General features: G+C 39.6%; 1 protein-coding gene across 1 annotated transcript in view; it reads left to right on the top strand.

Annotated features, from left to right (window-relative positions):
• The window catches only part of LARS2 (leucyl-tRNA synthetase 2, mitochondrial), a 174,505-nt gene that overhangs the window by 45,084 nt on the left and 110,881 nt on the right, over nt 1-18,540 (top strand). The window contains exon 6 of the mRNA XM_021719211.1: nt 13,872-13,961. Within this exon, the coding sequence (XP_021574886.1) occupies nt 13,872-13,961 (90 nt within the window). The remainder of the gene's footprint in view (nt 1-13,871; nt 13,962-18,540) is intronic.

Here is an 18,540-nt window from a genome sequence, read left to right as displayed (position 1 = left end):
CCTAATGTTCCAGGATTCCTTTTTTTATAATTTTCTTTTGGCATATAGAACTTTCTTGAGCCATTCTTTTAGGGTAAGTATACTCATGACAAATTACCTTTGTTTTTCTTCATTTTAGAATGTCTTGATTTTTCTTTCATTTCTGATGAATACTTTCTAGATTGATAGTTCTTTTTTCTTTTTAAAAAATTTTAAATTTAAAAAATTTTTTTTGTAGAGACAGGGTCTCACTATGTTGTCATAGCTGGTGTTGACCTCTTGGCCTCAAGCAATCCTCCTGCCTTGTCTTCCCAAAGTGCTGGGATTACAGGTACAAGCCTCTGCACCTAGTCAGTTCTTTTCTTCTAGTAATTGAAAAATATGTCTTTTTTTTCCCCTAGCATATGTGATTTCTAATAACAAATCTATCATCTTTTAAATTTTTTTCTATCAGTAATGCAGGCTTTCAAATTTTTTTCTTTGTCTTATTTATTTGTTTGTTTGTTTGTTTATTTAGATTTGGAGTCTCACTCTGTCCCTCAGACTGGAGTGCAGTGGCACGATCATGGCTCACCACAGCGGGCTCATGCCATCCACTCTCCTCAACCTCCCAAGGCGCGGGATTACAGGCTGAGCCACCGAGCCCGGCTCCTTTCTGGTTCTTTACCTGAAGAGAGCAGGTCTGCTTGTCTGCTTGCCTGCCTCCCTGCCTCCCATCCTCCCTTCCTCCCTTTCTTCCTTCCTCTCTCCCTCTCTCTTTTCTTCTCCTCACCCCTCTTCAATACTCATTGGCATTTCTGGGTTACTGATTTTGTTAGCTCCGATACTTGGACTTACGGTGTATTAAAAAAAAAAAATTCAAGGAACTTACCACTCTCACTCCTTGAGTACTGAGATCTCTAATCTACTTTTTTCTTTTTTTCATTTTTTGGAGTCTTATGTTTTATTCACATATATATATTCCAGAGTTTTTAGATGTACTTAAAAAGAATCAGGAGAAGTGCATCTACTCCATCTTCTCAGAAACAGAAGATAACGTGTGGTTTAAAAATTCCTTCAGCTCCGGCCATGCTTTTGTTAAGCCCTGGCCTAGCCATGTGGCTCTTTGAAATCTGGCTGAGCCATGTTTTCCTAAGCTTTGGCTGCCTCCCTTACTTTGGGAAAGTGAATCTGCTCTCTCTCCCTCTCCAATTTACTTTCTAATTAAACCGTATTTTTCAATCTTAAAAAAAAAAATTCCTTCATGTCCTGTGAGATTCTGAGCTGTGTTTCCCACCTCAACCCTTCCCTTAAAAATCATCAGGCTATCAAAATGATTTTCTATACTTTTTCTAAGTTTAGGATTTGATTTCTTGGTCTGTGTCACATATGAAATCTTTCAAGCTATGACAGGTGTCTATTACTCATTGCTTATGGAGTTTGCAGGCAGCAGAACGACTCATTTTGGGCACTGCTGTCACTGTTTGCATCCATGGAATTGATGAATTGACATTTCCTCTTCCTCTGGATCTGTGCCCGTGTCTAACAAATAGCCCTTCTACTATTTAGGAAACCCAGAGAACTGAAATCACAAAAACATCTTTCAGATGATTCTGTCCTGTGGATCCTGAAATTGTCAACGGTGTTATAGATAAAATGAATGTTCTTTCTTTCCAAAAAAAAAAAATTGTAGCTCAGGCAGCTTCAGGCATCTGCCCAACTAGACTGTTAACAATTGTGACTCAAACCAATTACTCTCATCTGTAGTTTAATAGAGGGTTTTCTGTTCCCAACTGTCTAGTTAGAAAAGCTGTTTGTATTGTTAGACTGGCTTGATGAATTCTTGTCAGCTGGCAAAGAACAATTACCAAGAAATTAAGCAAATTGTTGCTTCTTGTCTGATTATGGATAGTTTATAGAATCTTGTATCATTTATAACAGAGGACAGATTTCAGGTTACCATAAAAATGATAATGAATAGTGGTCAAGAAAACAGCAAAAAGGGGAGCTTGCTGATCAAACTGTGTGCAGTTAAGATAACAGTGTGAGTTGTCTTTAAAACTGCAAAGACCATGATTTCCTTGCCATCAATACTCCTTCTCTAAGTTGGCTTAAAAAGCACGTAGAACATGAACTTGTCAAATTACTTAAGAATTTAGCTTGTAGCCTTGGATTTGAAAAACAAGACCTTTAAGAATAAAATGCATGCTCTATGAAAGTAGTGTCTAGCATTTGTCATTTCTAATTTTCATTAAATGCTCATTTTCAGTCTAAAGTTAGTCCTGAGATAAAGGAACATAATTACATAAAAATGAATTCTTAGACACATGTTAGGTTCAAGGTTAATTAATTACCCTGATATTAACACCTGTTCCCTTGATTCTGCAAAAAAAAAAAAAGAGAACAAGAAAGGTAAAGGAGGTCAGAGACAAAACCTTGGCAAAAATGGAATTTGACAGATGGTTGAAGGAAGAGGCATTAGGGGAAGAGGCCGAGAGAAAGCAGTTAAGAAGGCTGAGAAAGCCTGGACAATGGGAATCATAGGGAGTAACAGTTCAGGAAAAAGAGAGAAGTGACCATGTGGTCTGTGATGGGGACAGCTGGTGGGCTTATAGATGACCAGGAGTTACTGGGAAAGATGTACATGAGTTGGAGAGGTGGGAGGGATAGGTTCAGGGCCTGGAATGCCAGTGAGGGTTTATGTGGGTAGTGATTACTTCTCCTCTCCCCCCCCCCCCACACACATACACCCTCCCATTGTCAAATGGGAAGGAATGGGGTAGGATGGGAATGAAAGTTCTGAGAAACTTTGCTTAAGAGTGGCAAGACTATGAAAAGGCCTGTTAGATGGCTTTAATCTTCTCAGTAAAGGAGGAGAAGTCATCTTCCTGTGCCTAGCCCAATGCTGGTAAGCGTCCAGAATGATTCAGTGAGTAAATTAGCATGCAAACAGAGCCTTGAGTTGGATGGCAAATCTCATCTTTCTGTTATCTGCATCACCATTTTCTCTCTGTCACTCTAGAGACTCTGGTGAGTCTCTCTGGATAAGGACTGGGTAACAGACCCTTAGACAGTGTTTTCTCATTGGTGGATTGAAGGAAGGAAACAGAATGCTGGACCAATATTACACCAGGGCATTGAGAAACTGATCTCAATGTGTCTCCTTCTGAAAGTGTGTCATTTGTTTTTGCTGTTGTGGGAGTTGCCAATGGGGATATGTGGTTCATTTGCCTTGGAAGATTTGGAAGTTCTGCACACAAGCTTCTTACAGCACCGTGCGATATGAATCGGGGTGACATTTCTTGTGTGAACCCACATTTGACAACCTTTGATATGGATAATCCAGACTGTGGTTTCAAGAACAACAGCACTCTGCTTTTTCAGAAGGCCTGTTATATTTAAGAAAATCAGCAAGGGTTCTGTCTCAAGGCTTTCATTTGTTTTTAAATATAGTGACAATTGACTACCTGAATGGATGTTTGTTGCTTTAGTAACGACTCATTGAGCACCTTCTGTGCATCCATACTGAGTTGACAGTGCTGGAAAGGCAGCTAGCCCTCTGCAGATCCCTAGATCCTCCCAGCAGTTACAGCATCTCAGTTTTCAGATGAAGAAAGTGAGGCCCAACGACACGAGTCGTTTGTCAAGGGTTGCCGATGAGTCCATGGCACAGCCAGTGTTCAGATCCCGGTCTTCCACCTGCCAACCCTTTGCTCCTTCCATCCGTTGCCTCCACCTGCCCTCATTAACCAACAACCTGTTTAGAAAGATGAACACAATTCGAGGGCTTAAATGACAGGTCCAAGCAGTCAATGGCACTTGAGACCCAGCTCATTTGATCAGAGACATGGTGCAGTAGGTCTCACTATCATTCTCTGTGGCCTGGGCAACAGACCAATTCTACCCCCACACTGTGGGGAAGGGAGCCTCGTAATTCTTGGATACCCTAAGTGCCCCTGGCATCACTTTCCTCTTCTCAGCTGTGTGCTAAGCATTGGTGAAATATGTTACTTACACTTTCTCATTTAATCCTCATGTGCATACCAGAATTTGGTCCGATTATTGGCCCCTTTTACTAATGTATCAGCTATCTATCACTCCATAACAAGTTGTCCCAAAATTTAGCAGCCTAAAACCATAAGCATTTATAATTTCACAGTTTTGCAAGATAGGAATCCAGGTGTGACCTAGCTGGGTCCTCTAGCACAGGTCCCATTTTGAAGTTGCCATCAAGGCCAAGACTGAAGCTTTGTGTAAAGGCTCTACTTGGATAGGATCTGCTTCCAAACTTGCTCATGTTGTTTTTAGCTGCTGAAATGAGGCCTGGTTCCTTGCTAGCTATTTGCTGGAGGTCTCTCTCAGTTCCTTGTCACATGGGCCTCTCCAAAGGGCAGCTCATGACAGCTGGCTTTCTTCAGCGCAAGAGAGAGTGAGAAAGAAGATGCCCAAGGCAGAAACTACAGTTCCTTTGGAACCTGCTCTTGAAAGTGACGTATATCATTTGCTTTGTGTTGATTGGAAGCAAGCCTATGCTCAAAGGGAGTGAATTATACGAGGGCATGAGTATTGGGGGGAAGGAGTTTTGGGGGCCATCTTGGAGGCTGCCTGCCACAACTAATGTGGAAAATCAAACACAGATATGATCAAGTCACTTGCCCAGTATCACATAGCCCCTAGGTGGGATCTGAGCCTTGGCATCCTGACTCTGGGACTCCTCAGTATTGCTCTTTACTCACAGGCAAAGATGTCCACCTGGCCCCTTTTGCTCTTATAACAGCAACCAGGTAGGTGGGTGGGCCATTCTGGGCCTCTTACCTGGGAATCAGTGGTCAGCGATTCTTTCTTCCCTCTTATATCCCCTCTAAGTAAGTGGTTCTAAGTTTAGGCCAGGTCCTTCCCTTCAGGGTCTAGGTCATCAGAATTGGTCATGTAGATACAAACTAAGGCTGTACAGGGACCTTGGCAGTGGATATGCCTCAGTGGTAACCCCAGGACGTTTATTTGACTGTAAGGTGCCATCTGTGGTTCCTTTAAGTTCTATTGTATGGACCTTTAGGTGTATATTTCAAATATATTGAAAATTTTCTCTCCAGGTTAGGACCTCACTGTAGACTCTACTCTGTTTTCCTTCTTCCTTTGAGTCCAAATTGTTTTCAAGAACTGTAAAACTATAGGCTAATTCTCAGAGTAATGCAAAACCAGTGAAATACGAAAAATGTTTATAATTTTTAAAAAATCACCTATGGTTAGTATCATCCTGAAGCAACCCATTGTTTATATGTTGGCATTTTTTAATAGTCTTTTATTTTTATTAATAATTGAGAGCATAAAATATATCACTTTATATCAGATATCATATTTCCATGTCATTAAAAATTATATGCAGTGTTCATGTAACTTGAAGATTTCAACCATTTTATTTGTTCTAGCTTTAATATGAACTGTATATAAAAAAAAATTTTTTTTTTGAGTCAGTGTCTCACACTATCACCCAGGCTGGAGTGCAGTGGCATAATCACAGCTCGCAGCAGCCTTGCCCTCCTGACCTTGGGTGATCCTTCTGCCTCAGCTTCCGAGTAACTGAGACTACAGGCATGCCTGGCTAATTTGTTGATTTTTTTGTAGAGATGAGGTCTCACTATATTGCTCAGGCTGAAAGCATAAAATGTATAATTTTATATCAAATATCATATTCCCATGTTACTAAAAATTATATGCAGTGTTCATGTAAGTCGAGGATATACTATTTAAACCATTTCATTTGTTCTAGCTTTCATATGCATTATACAAATTTTTAAATGGAAAGATAACTATGCAGACTTTCCTAAGTTTACCTATATGTGGTGTATATTTTATTCATGCAACTTTACCTACTTTGAACAAATTTAGCCTGAAAATCTTGTAAAAGTTGGGGTGACATTGAAGATACAAAATTTGCAGTGGTATTGGGTCACTCGGGTCCATGCTTGGATCCCATTTTTGCCTCCTACTGGTCATGTGATCTTAAAAGTTACTTCTATTCTCAATTCTCTGATCAGTAACATAGTGGTTTATTCATTCAACAATCATTTATGTAGCATCCTTTTGTACTAGTCACTGTTTTATGCACTTGTAATACATCAGTGGGGGGGGAGACAAAAAAACCTTTCTTTCCTAGTGGGACCTTATCATTTGCAGTTCCAAGGGGAGGGGAAAGACAAAGACAGACAATAAACATAATAAATAAGTAAATAATGTAGTGTATCAGGTCATAAGTAGTATGGAAAGAGAAAAGGTGGAGCAGGGTAAGGGGGGAGCAGGAGGACTAGGGTGAATTGCAATTTGAATCTTGGAGGTCAAGCTCACATTTGACAATGATAGTAACTACCTCCTGGGATTGTAATAAGGATGGAATGAGATGCTTCTAAACTCCCAGCACTGGACCAACTACTGTACTTGATCAACTCCTGTTAAATGTTAGCTATTATTACTGCTATAGCTGTTATTCCTAAGATTATTGAGCACACTATTCCTTTATCTAGGCTCGCACCAGCCCATTCATGTTGCTTGGGTTTACCCTCACCTCCTTGGAGCTTGTGTGTTTGAGTTAGCTTGTCACAGCTGGGCTGCACTTCCCAAGGGGCAGTGTCCTGCCTGATGTCCCCCTTGGTTGAGAGACCTGGGCTGTAGTTTTGCTTCTGCCATCTAAGAGATGGATGGCTTTGAGTGAGCCCTTGCTCCCTGAGGTGCAGTTTCCTTGTGTAAAGCGGTATTCACAGAGCCTGCTTCTTGGAGCCACTATGGGCAGTGAGATGAGAGGACCAAGGGGAGAACAGTTTAGGAAGTGCAGAGCTATCTCCAAATGTGTCCTGTTATTTATAAACTGCTAGGATCTGCTAGATGCAGGAAAGGCTAATTCTGATTCAGAGCCAGAGCTACACTGAACTCTCTGACCTCACTCTCTGCCCCTCGCTTGCGCAAAGACCATATGGAGGATCTAAGTAAGGGACTAGCCCTCTTTCCCACTTCTTCTCTTGAAGCCCCAGGGGGAGGGCCAGGCTACTTTCTGTAGGTTTTTTGCAGTTTCCCCTTCAAGAATTCTTCTTCTTCCAGCAAGAGAAAGGAGCTATTAGAAAGTTTGACATTTTTATTTTTGTTTACTTATTTATTTTTTGAGTTGGAGTCTCACTCTGTCACACAGACTGGAGTGCAGTGGCCGCTCCCAGCCACTGCAGCCTCAACCTGCTGGGCTCCAGCGATCCTTCCGCCCCAGCCTTCCAAGTAGCTGGAGCTACAGGCACGCGCTACCACACCCAGCTAATTTTTGATTTATTGTAGAGATGAGGGCTTGCCAAGTTGCTCAGGCGGGTCTCGAACCTGCAGGCTCAGGCAATCCACTCACCTCAGCCTCCCAAAGCGCAAGTCTGACATTTTAAAACAGATAAACAATGATCATCTGTTTAAAAGCCTGACATTTTTAAACAGATGATCATTGAGCACAAGTAGTTGCCTAATGACATTTATATATCTGTTGCTGTGAAGGGAAGTTTAAAGTGATTATATCTTATTGTTTTCTTCTTACATTTGTTTTGTGAAAACAGGATTGAAGTAAGGACTAAAGAGGATCTGTGTTGGGTAGGGCTAAGCTGGGCCTCTAGGGTTTGAATCAAGGACAGACTCATTGAGAGATTGCTCTTAGCGCAAAGTACTGGATACCCTGTTAGAAATGTCATATCCACATACTTTTGCTTTTAACTCCTATTCATTTCATTATGTTCTGCAAAGGTACAAGGACAGGACAAGACCCTGCCTTTCATGCAATATTTGAGAGAGATATATTTGAGAGGAATCTGTTTGCAGTGGTTCTTAACCCTGGCCCTGCATTAAATTTCTGGAGGAGGGACCTAGGCATTAATAACTTTTGAAACTCAGTTGCAAGATTCAATCAAATTTGAGAACCAGTGCTAAGTTTAGAGGCTTTAGTGGAATGTGGCCATCAATGTACTGATTCTGGCAGATTTTCGGTGAGCCTTTGTCTTCCTTCTCAGATGGTGTACAAAGCTGTGGACTGGAATCTTGAATCGTAACCGGTGAGAATGATTTGATGCAGCCTGGGTGGTTATTTGCTTTTTTAGGCTTCAAAATATTAATGCTGAGGACAGTTTCCCTAGCCTCTGAGCTGTGCTATACTTTCAGAATCACTTCTCTTTAGAATTGAAGAACCTGGAAGGAATAAAGGCAAGGTCGTCACTATAGGTGTTTCCTTTTGATTTGTTGCAATATATATAACAAATGACAAAAAAGCACATTATAGAAGATCATTTTTTAAAAAAATATATGAGTACCTCTCTCCTCTGTTCCTAGGATTCATTCTTTTGAAGGCAGGAGGCTCACAGTGAGACTGGGGATGGAGGAGGCGATGCCTTGTCACTAGAAACCATGATGCATAGTGGCTGCTCACCTTTCTCACTGCTTACCTTCCAGTGTACAGAGCCGCCAATATACAGGATGACTGACTTGATAAGCATATTGCCTTGGGTTTTTGTCTTTTTTGTTTTGTTAAATTCCTGACAGCCTAAATATTGTGAGGTTGCAAAGCCAATGAAATGCATAATAGCTTTGAGTGATTTTAGCTATTTTGCAGTCGTCCAACCACTGTCAAAGATGCAAGTGACGGAGAAACCAAGACCCGATGAAATCCTGCTGGAGCAGAAGGGTGGGGGTAGAGGCAACCTAGCAGGCCCTCCCTGCAGTGTGTTACCACCAGAGCAGCCTTGTGTGAATTTCTCCATCTAGTCCTATGTTTTGATCTTTCCCTCATAAGTACCATCTCTTCTAAGTTGGAAAGCCAATATTTGAGAAGAGATAGTATACTGTTTTTACCCCAGTCCTTTCCTCTGTCTTTTTCCTTGCCCTAGTAGCCTGACAGGTGCATTGTCCTGCCTCTCTGACTGGTGTGGTGATGATGCCAGCCTCACTCTGGGCATCACACACCCTTTGAGTAAAACTAAGGGAAGTAGCACCCATTGATTCCTCCTATGTGCCTAGTCTTGTGCTTTACGTACATGATTGTATTTTATTCTCATCTACAGTGGGCCTTATTACTCACCATCACCACCACCACCACCCCCACTTCTTTTTTCAAGAGACAGGGTCTTGCTTTGTTGTCCCGGCTGGAATGCAGTAGTACAATGACAGCTCACTACAGCCTCAACCTCCTGGGCTCAAGTGATCCTCCCATCTCAGCTTCCTGAGTAGCTAGGACTACGGGTGTGTGCCACTACACTTGACTACTTTTTTTTTTGGTAGAAATAGGGTCTCACTATGTTGTCCAGGCTGAATTTCAAACTCCTAGCCTCAAGTTATCCTCCCACCTCAGGCTCCCAAAGCACTGGAATTACAGGCATGAGCCACTGTTTCCAGCTGTCCGTGTTTTCTTATAGGGAAATGCAGCATGTCCGCAAGCTAGTGATAATGTAAAGACTTGAACCCAAGTCACATGGCTCCAAGCTTTTCCCTGAGATCGTATTCTCCCAGGCTCTTTTCCTGGAGCAAGGCATGTTAGCCTGAGGAGACCTCTGGGGCACACAGAAGGTGGGTGACTGCTGTGATTCTTCCTTCACAGATCAAATGTTATTTCATATTGGGGAAAGTAGGCTAGGCCGCTGTGGCTCAGCCTTCTTGGACTTCATCACTGACAAATCACTGTGTCACAGGAACTGCTGGCCGGCCTGGCCTTGTTATTAATTTGTGCAGAATCATGGGTGGCAGGTCTCAAAGGGTATTGTTTTGTGCCCCCCTTCTGTTCTGCTCACCTTGTATGTTGGGCTCTGGGTTTGCCTATAAAGGTGCAAAATATTTTTAATACTAAAAACCAGGTATTGTATAATATAAAAAATGCAGCATGGAGGAATGATTCTAGTTTGGATCCCAGAAACATAAATTTAGTCTCTTGGCAGCTAGATTGCATTTTCTAGAACTCAAGAGGATATAAAAGTTGACACCTTTATATAGATCTATGTGGAATGTGGCCAAATTGCAGTTGCTTTTGTAGCCATAACTTTGAGTTATCTGACTTTTTGTATTAAAAACAATGATGCATAAATGTAGGTGTGGGCTCATTTAAAAAGCAGGGCAAAGGAAAGTACCAGAATGAAGATAGATTTTGGAACACAGTGAATAGCCTTTGTTTGACTTCTCTTGTGATCTAAGAAGTTGTGATACCAAGTTGGTGCTATCTTATAGCTCGCTGGCAGATTTGAACAGCAGGAAGCTCCACCCTACAGACACAGGGCTTCCCTTGCGTTGCAGGCATGGATGAGTCTAGAAATTTGGGTGGAATGGGTCAAATTCCACTGAATGATCTATAATCTTGTATTTGTTCAACTGGGATTAATTGGTGTCATATCAAGAGAAAGTGTATACATCTTGAACTTCAAAATGGGAAATTTATTACATAAATTTATTACGTGAGATTTTTCAAGTCAGACAACCACTTGAAGGCATATTAAATGATGTAAAATTTCGATAGTAAAATCAATCACTTATTCCCAGTGAACAGCATTATGCACACATAATAGAGTTTTAGAATCTGATCTGCCTGCAACTCCAAACTTGAGATGTCCCTCTTCCGCCTGGTCTCTGTGTTGACAGAAAGGCTAGTGGTTGCATCTGCAGCAGTTCCTATGTGCATTGCAGGTCATACTCAACAGAGGTGGGCTGGCATCCGATAGAGGAGGGAAACCACGTTAACTGACTCCATGTTTCCGCTTTTGCCCATTTGCGTTTTTTTTTTTTTTTGAGTTGGAGTCTCACTCTGTCACCCAGACTGGAGTGCAGTGGCCGCTCCCGGCCACCGCAGCCTCGACTTGCTGGGCTCCAGCGATCCTTCCGCCTCAGCCTTCCAAGTAGCTGGAATTACAGGCATGTGCTACCACGCCTGGCTGATTTTTTTTTATTTATTGTAGAGATGAGGTCTTGCTGTCCAGGCGGGTCTCGAACCCGCGGGCTCAGGCAATCCACTCACCTCAGCCTCCCAAAGGCGCGGGATTACAGACTGAGCCACCGAACCCGGCTTGCCCATTTGCGTTTTATCCATGTTATCAATTTTTACAGAATGCCCACTGGAAAGTTGCTTGGTTAATTCTCCCTTAATCTGTCTGAAGTTACAGACTCAAACTGAAAGAAACCTTTTATATCTTATGCCCCAAGACACTTATTAACAACACAGCTGTTAAGTATTCTATACAAAAATTTGTATTATCTGAGACTGTATTAGGAAATAAGTAATTACTTTTCACAGACAATCTCAAAGTAAAAGGGATTAACAAAAGGTCTTCATCATATACAACAGATGTAAATTTTGTACCAAAAAAATGTTATTTCCTGTGTGAAAAAAAAACTGAACAAACCTAAACCCTTAGATCAAAAGTTTCTCCAGTTTGGCACTATTGACATCTGGGGCTGGGTAATTTTTTTGTTCTAGGGACTGCCTTATGCATGCTAGGCATTTTAGCAGCATCCCTGACCTCTACCCGCTAGATGCCAGTAGTATGTGCACTCATACACACACACACACACCCATTTGTGACAAATAAAAATGTCTCCAATCATTGGCAGATGTTCCCTGGGGAACAAAATCTTCCAGGTTGAGAATGCCTGCTTTACAGAGAGGAAGAAAGAACTATTAATTTGTCTGTGGGTACTGAAACCCCTCAGAAGACCCTGTCTACAGAACTGGGTTTTGAGTAAGTAGTTCCCAGTGAAAATCTGAAAAGGAAGTCTCTATTTCTAGCCATTTGACAAAAAGAAAAAAAAAAGGACTTTAATTTCAGAAAGATGCCTTTGATGATTTTGACTGAGCATTAGAAGACTAGAACTAGCTGTTTTTTGTTTTGTTTTGTTTTAATGAGTAAATCAGAAGGTTCCACAGGGCACTCTGGCTTTTGGTAAATGCATTTCTGAGCAGTGTCCATCTCTAGCCATGTTTATGGTTCTTGTGAGACTACTGGTAAGCCGGCGACGTCTGCCCTGGCATTTCTTCACAGAGTAGATATTACTGAGGGTAGGCCCATTGCTGGGCCTTGTATGCAGCAGATGGGGATGAAATGGACAGGAGCACAGTGCCTTCCTCCAGGCACTCCCTGCCTCCTCTGTGCAGGTGAGTCATACACTTTAGCTTGGAACTTATGAGCGCTGTAAACATGCCTGAAAACAAAACTGCCAGTGATTGAATAATGATTCTGAAGCAGGGGTTTTCAAGCCCTCACCTTTTTAGCTGCTGTTACTTTTTCTTCAAATTATAGGTGCAGAAATGCAATATAAATAAAACACGTCAGACTCAAATTTGAAGCCAGGGTGAAAGTGGGGGCCTGAAGCTCCCCACTCCTCCCTTCCCCTTGGAGCTGACAGTTCTGAAGAGAACGCGCTTTCATTATGAGTGACTACAAGTAGGCTGACACTTGGGTGGATAAAGATAATTTGTTTCCTGACTGGATCTGTCCCATTTTGCCTACTTTATGTAAAAGTGATTTTCAAAGCCTTAAGCCTAGATGAAGATAGCAATGCTATTTCATTGCTGTGTAATTTTTACTTAGTCTGTGGATGTAGATTTAGGGGTTTAGAAAAAATATTCATTAGAAGTATTTTGATATTGTATTATGAATAACTCAAATATACAGAACAATAGAGAAAAGAAAATAATGAACCTGTTTCCACTAGATTTAACAATTGTCATTATTTTCTCTTATTTGCTTCATATACTTCTTTAAATTTTTTAATGAAAAGATCTATCTACAGCAACTAGGTCTGGGAATATTTATACCATACTCCCCCCATTCCCAACCCCGTCCACTAGTCCAGCTCATCTTGTGGCCTGCAGTCTAATTGGAATCTAGCTGTGAAACCTACATGAGGATACAAATTTGATTCAACGTGCAGTAATTCGTATATCTATTTAGTTTATTCATCCTTCAACAACCATTTTAGGATGACTTGATATACCTGGACCTGAGCAAATGGTGATGAACAAACAAAACAGACCAAACAGAGCTCCTATCCTGAATTTTGCGAAAAATGGAAGTCTTGAAGTTATCTGTTCTATGCCATGCCAGCATAAGGGGTAGCTGATGAGGAAAAGAGGATGAACGAGGATGAATTTGGAGGTTTGAGGGAGCAAGGCCACCCACAGTGTGCTGGTTTGGTTCAAAGGCATACTTGATTTCATCAACTGCAAACCTTACAAGTTGGTTAGTCAAGACCTAGTCTTGAAAATTCTGTAGCAAATAAGTTTAGTTTTGGTTTTGTTTGTTTTTAGCTCTAAGAGCCCATCTTGGCTTGAGTATCTTTGATTTAGGCTTGGAAATATAAACTAGGTGGTTTAATATTTATTTGATAGTGTTTTTAATTGGTCTTCCTAAGTAGACAACAGCCTGATTCATATAATGGGATAAATGGAATATAATGAGTCTAAAGGAGTACCAGGCCCCAGTTATATGTAGAAACACAAGGTTTCTTTCAAATGAGGATTATACTGAAGCAAACAAACATTCCTCTTGAATTTTGCAATTGCTTTCAAAATGAGCCACATTCATGAATTAGCATCATGTCCCCAGCATATGATTGTGGGGACAAAAATGCTAATACTCAATTTCATACAATGTAATTCACCTGTTAGTACCATAGGTGGGTGATAGGAGGTATATAAAAGACCTGTAGTTGAGTTTCTGGATCATTGAACATGCTCTAGGAAAGGTGGAGGCTGGCATTTCAATAACAGCTGCTTCCCTTGCCTTACAAATTAGTGAAAACATAATAGGGTGATAAATATTTTTGTGATTTGATTGCTTTTCAAAACTAAATTGCAAGGCTGATGCATACATTGTGGGGGGACTGTTTATAATGGCCTATACATGATTTTTCCTCCTCTTTGGCAGGAAATAACTACGTGTTTGCCAGATTACTACAAATGGACGCAATTCCTCTTCATTAAACTCTATGAAGAAGGACTGGCTTACCAAAAAGAGGTAAGTTAAAGTTAGCTGCACTTTTAAATGTTGTAAATCTTCTCCCTCTCTTTAGAATACACATTGTTAAATTAGAAACAAATAAACCCTGTTTGCACAATAGCAGTGAAAATGACCACTACCTCAATTTCATAAAATCAATCACAGAGAACCAGAAGGTAACTACTGCCTGGTTCATGTGCCTGGTTCATGTTAGTGCCTTCAAGACGGGGTCTGGGCTTTTTTCACCCTTGGATTCCTGGCATATAACACAGTGTCTGGTGCCTATAATGAGATCAAGGAGAGAGCATAGGAAGAAAGAAGGTAGGCTCTTAGATCCTAGTTCAGTTCCCTCTCCCAGCTGTGTGACCAGCTGGGCATCTTAACCTCCAGGAAACATGGTTTCTCATCTGCTAAATGGGTGTGGTGATGTTTTCCTTATGGGGTACTGTAGTTTAACTGCCCCCTCCAAAACTTTTATTGAAATGTAATTGCCATTGTAATGGATTTAAGAGGTGAGACCTTTAAGACGTGGTTCAGTCATGAGGGCTCCACCCTCAAAAATGGACTAATGCCATTATGGGAATGGGCTCCTGATACAAAGATGAGTTAAACCCATTTCCTCTCCCTGTCTCCTGTGCTCGCTTGCCCTCCTACTTATCACCATGGAAAATGCAGTACAGAAGTACTCGCCAGATGCTGGCACCATGCTCTTGGACTTACCAGTTTCAGAATCATGAGCCAAATAAACTTCTATTCTTTGTAGGTTACCCAATCTGTGGTACTCTGTTATAGCAGCAAAAAATAGACTAAAACACAGGGTTCTTGAGAAGATTAGAGGTAATGGTTAAAAAACAACTGTCGCAGTACCCATACATAGTGGTCTCCCAAGCAATGGAGGAGCTTGCTATGGTAGGAGCTCAATAATTGTAGATAAGGCTTGGAATGGTGGGAGATAAGACAGGAGTATCATAGTGTGACCTACAACTGCACTGTCCAGGATGATAGCCAGTAGCCACATGTGACTGCTAAAGTTTAAGTTTAAAGTATTAAAATTAAATAATGTTTAGAAGTCAGGAACTCAGACTAGCCTCATGTGCTAGTAGCTAGTATTGGACAGCACAGATATAGAACATTTTCATCACAACAGACCATTCTACTGGACAACAGTGATCTAAAAAATTCAGAAGTAATAAGTAGAAAATCCATTGTACCTTTATGCTTGAGGCATTCCTCTTTGACCAGAGGGAGTTTATAACATAGGATTATATTTTCTTCTCTGTGGTCCCATCACATGACTTGGCTTTGCAGTGAATAATATTTACACAGTCATTATATGTTAAGGTTTAAAATTTTTAGAATCAAAGAGATGAATACAGAAGACGATTTGAATTTCAGAATAAAACAAAGATATCTTAAACCTTGACAACATAAAAATAATGTAGCTAACAAAATCAAGAGATAAGGAAAGAAAACAGAAGCCAGAGTGAGATGATTTTTTAAATCTTTCATATCAAGTAGTCATAGATGAAGAATTGGAGTCATATGTCTATTTTACTAAGTTAGAAATTTAACAATTACAGTTAAAGACAACAAAAGCTACAAAAGGAGGTGGAAGAAATGTTGAATAGTCATGCTTATTTCATAGCAGAGGGGCAGCAGATATAAGATAATATACCAAATTGAAATATAATTGAATTACTTAAAGTTATAACAGTAAACATCAGAACTAATGAAAAGAACATGCTAAAAGTGGGGGAGTATTTTAATAACCATTTCAGATAATTATGGGTATTTTCTTATAGTACACCAAAACTCGGTAAGTGATAGTTTCTGGAAGGTTATTTGCAATGTTGAATCCAAAATGACATCAATAAAGTTTTTTTACACTGTTGTATTATAATGCATTGGTCTATCTTATACTTTGAATGATTTTTTTCCCATGCATAATCCTGTGATATAATGCATTGGTCGTTTGGAAAATACTAGATCACTGAGTTATGCAGATCTTCAAAATGTTAACACATTTCATTCTATAATTTCATCGAAAGAGTTGAAGCTTTGGGGAAATTGTCGGCTTATGTTGGACAGATGAAAGTTTTCTAAAATTCTAATTTTCACTTGAACACTCAGTTTGTCATTGACAACACTTACCATCAGTTGTTTTTCTTGGAGTGACAGGCTCACTGTGTTTATTTTTGAGAAAATGTTTACCAAATACCCATGTCTCAATAACCATAGTTTATTGTCAGTCATTCTTTCATATAAAAATATAGTTTCATGAAAAAAGTGGCTAATCCAGCTCAAAACTCAGCCACACAGGTACTTTCCCTGGAGATATCTTTGCACTTTGCTCTGCAGCAGAAGTTCTTCATGCCTACTTCTCATTTCATCACACAAAATATTAATTAAAAGACAGGTACTCAAGGGTTGAGATTTAATAAAATTAGTAAATGTTACTACTTCATCAAGGACATTCTTATGTGAAACTAACTTTTTTCTCATTATGCTGTGACTTTGCAGTGAAGAATACAGTAACTGCTAGTTCAGTTTGATGCCACTGTCAACAGACTGATCCACCATTGCTTTCACATCATCAGTGCAAATGAGAACACAATGAAAAAGTCAAATAACGTCTTATTATGATCCATATAGTTTTGACCTGCAGACCTCTTGAAAGGTCTCAGGGACCCCCAGAAGTATGTGGACCACACTTGAGAACTACTGTACATGTAAAGCTGTTAAAATAAAGGAAATTATATTAAATTTAAAGTAAATAAATAGCAATAGGCAAAAAATGTAAAGTTATATTCAATATAATAAATGCAAGTTGTAATGGGAAAAATATATAAACTTTTGAAATTAGCTTTAGAAAGTTAATTGACTTTAAAAAGACTGCACATAATATACTTCGTAAAGCATATTTAACCAAAAATAACTCAGGTGTTAGTACTTTTCCTTTAATAACATTGTTATACCTTTTTATTTTTCAGTAAAAGTTAGCTTTAACCCTTAAATTCAATTCTACCATCAACTGTATAAATGAACACTAGGGAAAATATTTGAGCAGAGCATTACTAAACATAGCTGGAATGTTTAAGTCTTTTGTTCTTAACTAGCACTGTCCACCAAATGTTCAGTTCTATTGCAAAAGGAACCTGCTGTCATTCTCATAAAACAAAAATATTTTCATCTACAAATATGAACATAAGGGCCTCTACTTGGCAGAACATTAATTTCACCTTTTAAAAGCAGTTTTTAAAATCTTTTTTAAAAAAGAGTTGTATTCCATGGATGCAGCTTTAGAGGTTTTTGTTCTTGTTGTTTGGGATGTTTTAAATTGATAAATCATAGTTGTACATATTAGGGGTGCATGTGATATTGATTCATGTATACAATGTGTAATGATCAAATCAAGGTAACTGGGCTACCCATCACTTAAAACATTTATCTTTTCTTTGCATTAGGAATATTATGATTCTTCTCTTTTAGCTATTTTGAAACATACAATAAATTATTGTTAACTGTAATTTCCCTACTGTAGTATTAAATACTAGAACTTATTCCTTTTATCTAACTGTAATTTTGTACCCATTAGCCAATGCCTTTTTATCCCCCTCCTTCCTATTTCCTTCCCAGCTTCTAGTAACCACAATTCTAGTCTCTATCTCCATGAGATTCACTTTTTTAGTTACCACATAGGAGTGAAAACATTTGATATTTGTCTTTCTGTGCCTGACTTATTTCACATAATAATCTCCAGTTCCATTCATGTTGCTGCAAATGGCAGGATTTCATTCTTTTTCATGGCTGAATAATATTTCACTGTGTATATATGCACCACATTTTCTTTATTTGTTAGTCCATTAATGAACACTTAGGTTGGTTCCGTATAGCTATTACAAATTGATCTGCAATATACATGGGAGTGCAGATATCTCTTCAATACACTGATATCCTTTCTTTTAGATATATACCCAGCAGTGGGATTGCTGGATCATACAGAGGTTCTATGTTTAATTTTTTGAGGACCCTCCTTATTGTTTGTCATATGGCTATACTACCCCACCAACAGTGCACAAGGATTTCCTTTTCACTCTATTCTTGCCAGCACCGTTACTCTGTCTTTTAATAGAGACCATTATAACTGGTGTGAAATGATATCTCATTGTGGTTTTGATTTGCATTTCTCTGATGATTAATGATGTTGAGCATTTTTTTATATACTTTTGGCCATTTGTGGTGTGTCCTCTTTTGAGAAATGTCTGTATAAGTCTTTTGCCCATTTTATTTTTTTATTTTGCTTGATTTTATTTTATTATTTTATATTTTTTTGCAATTCAGTCCCAATCTGTCATCCAAGCTGGAGTTCAGTGGCTTGATCACAGCTCACCACAGTTTTGACCACCTGGGTTCAGGCAATCTTCCCACTTCAACCTCCTGAAAGCTGGGACTACAGATGCACAACTAACTTTTTTTCTTTTCTTTTTTGTATAGATAGGGTCTCACTGTATTGCCCAGGCTGGTCTAAAATTGCTCCAGCAATCATCTTGCCTTGGCCTCTCAAATTGCTGGGATTACAGACATGAGCCACCATGCC

Source organism: Carlito syrichta, unplaced genomic scaffold, assembly GCF_000164805.1.
Source record: "Carlito syrichta isolate Samal-C Ts95f unplaced genomic scaffold, Tarsius_syrichta-2.0.1 Scaffold314306, whole genome shotgun sequence".
Taxonomy (NCBI): Eukaryota; Metazoa; Chordata; class Mammalia; order Primates; family Tarsiidae; genus Carlito; species Carlito syrichta.
The sequence above is the reverse complement of the archived record's forward strand: the minus strand, read 5'-3'. Positions and strand labels throughout refer to the sequence as shown.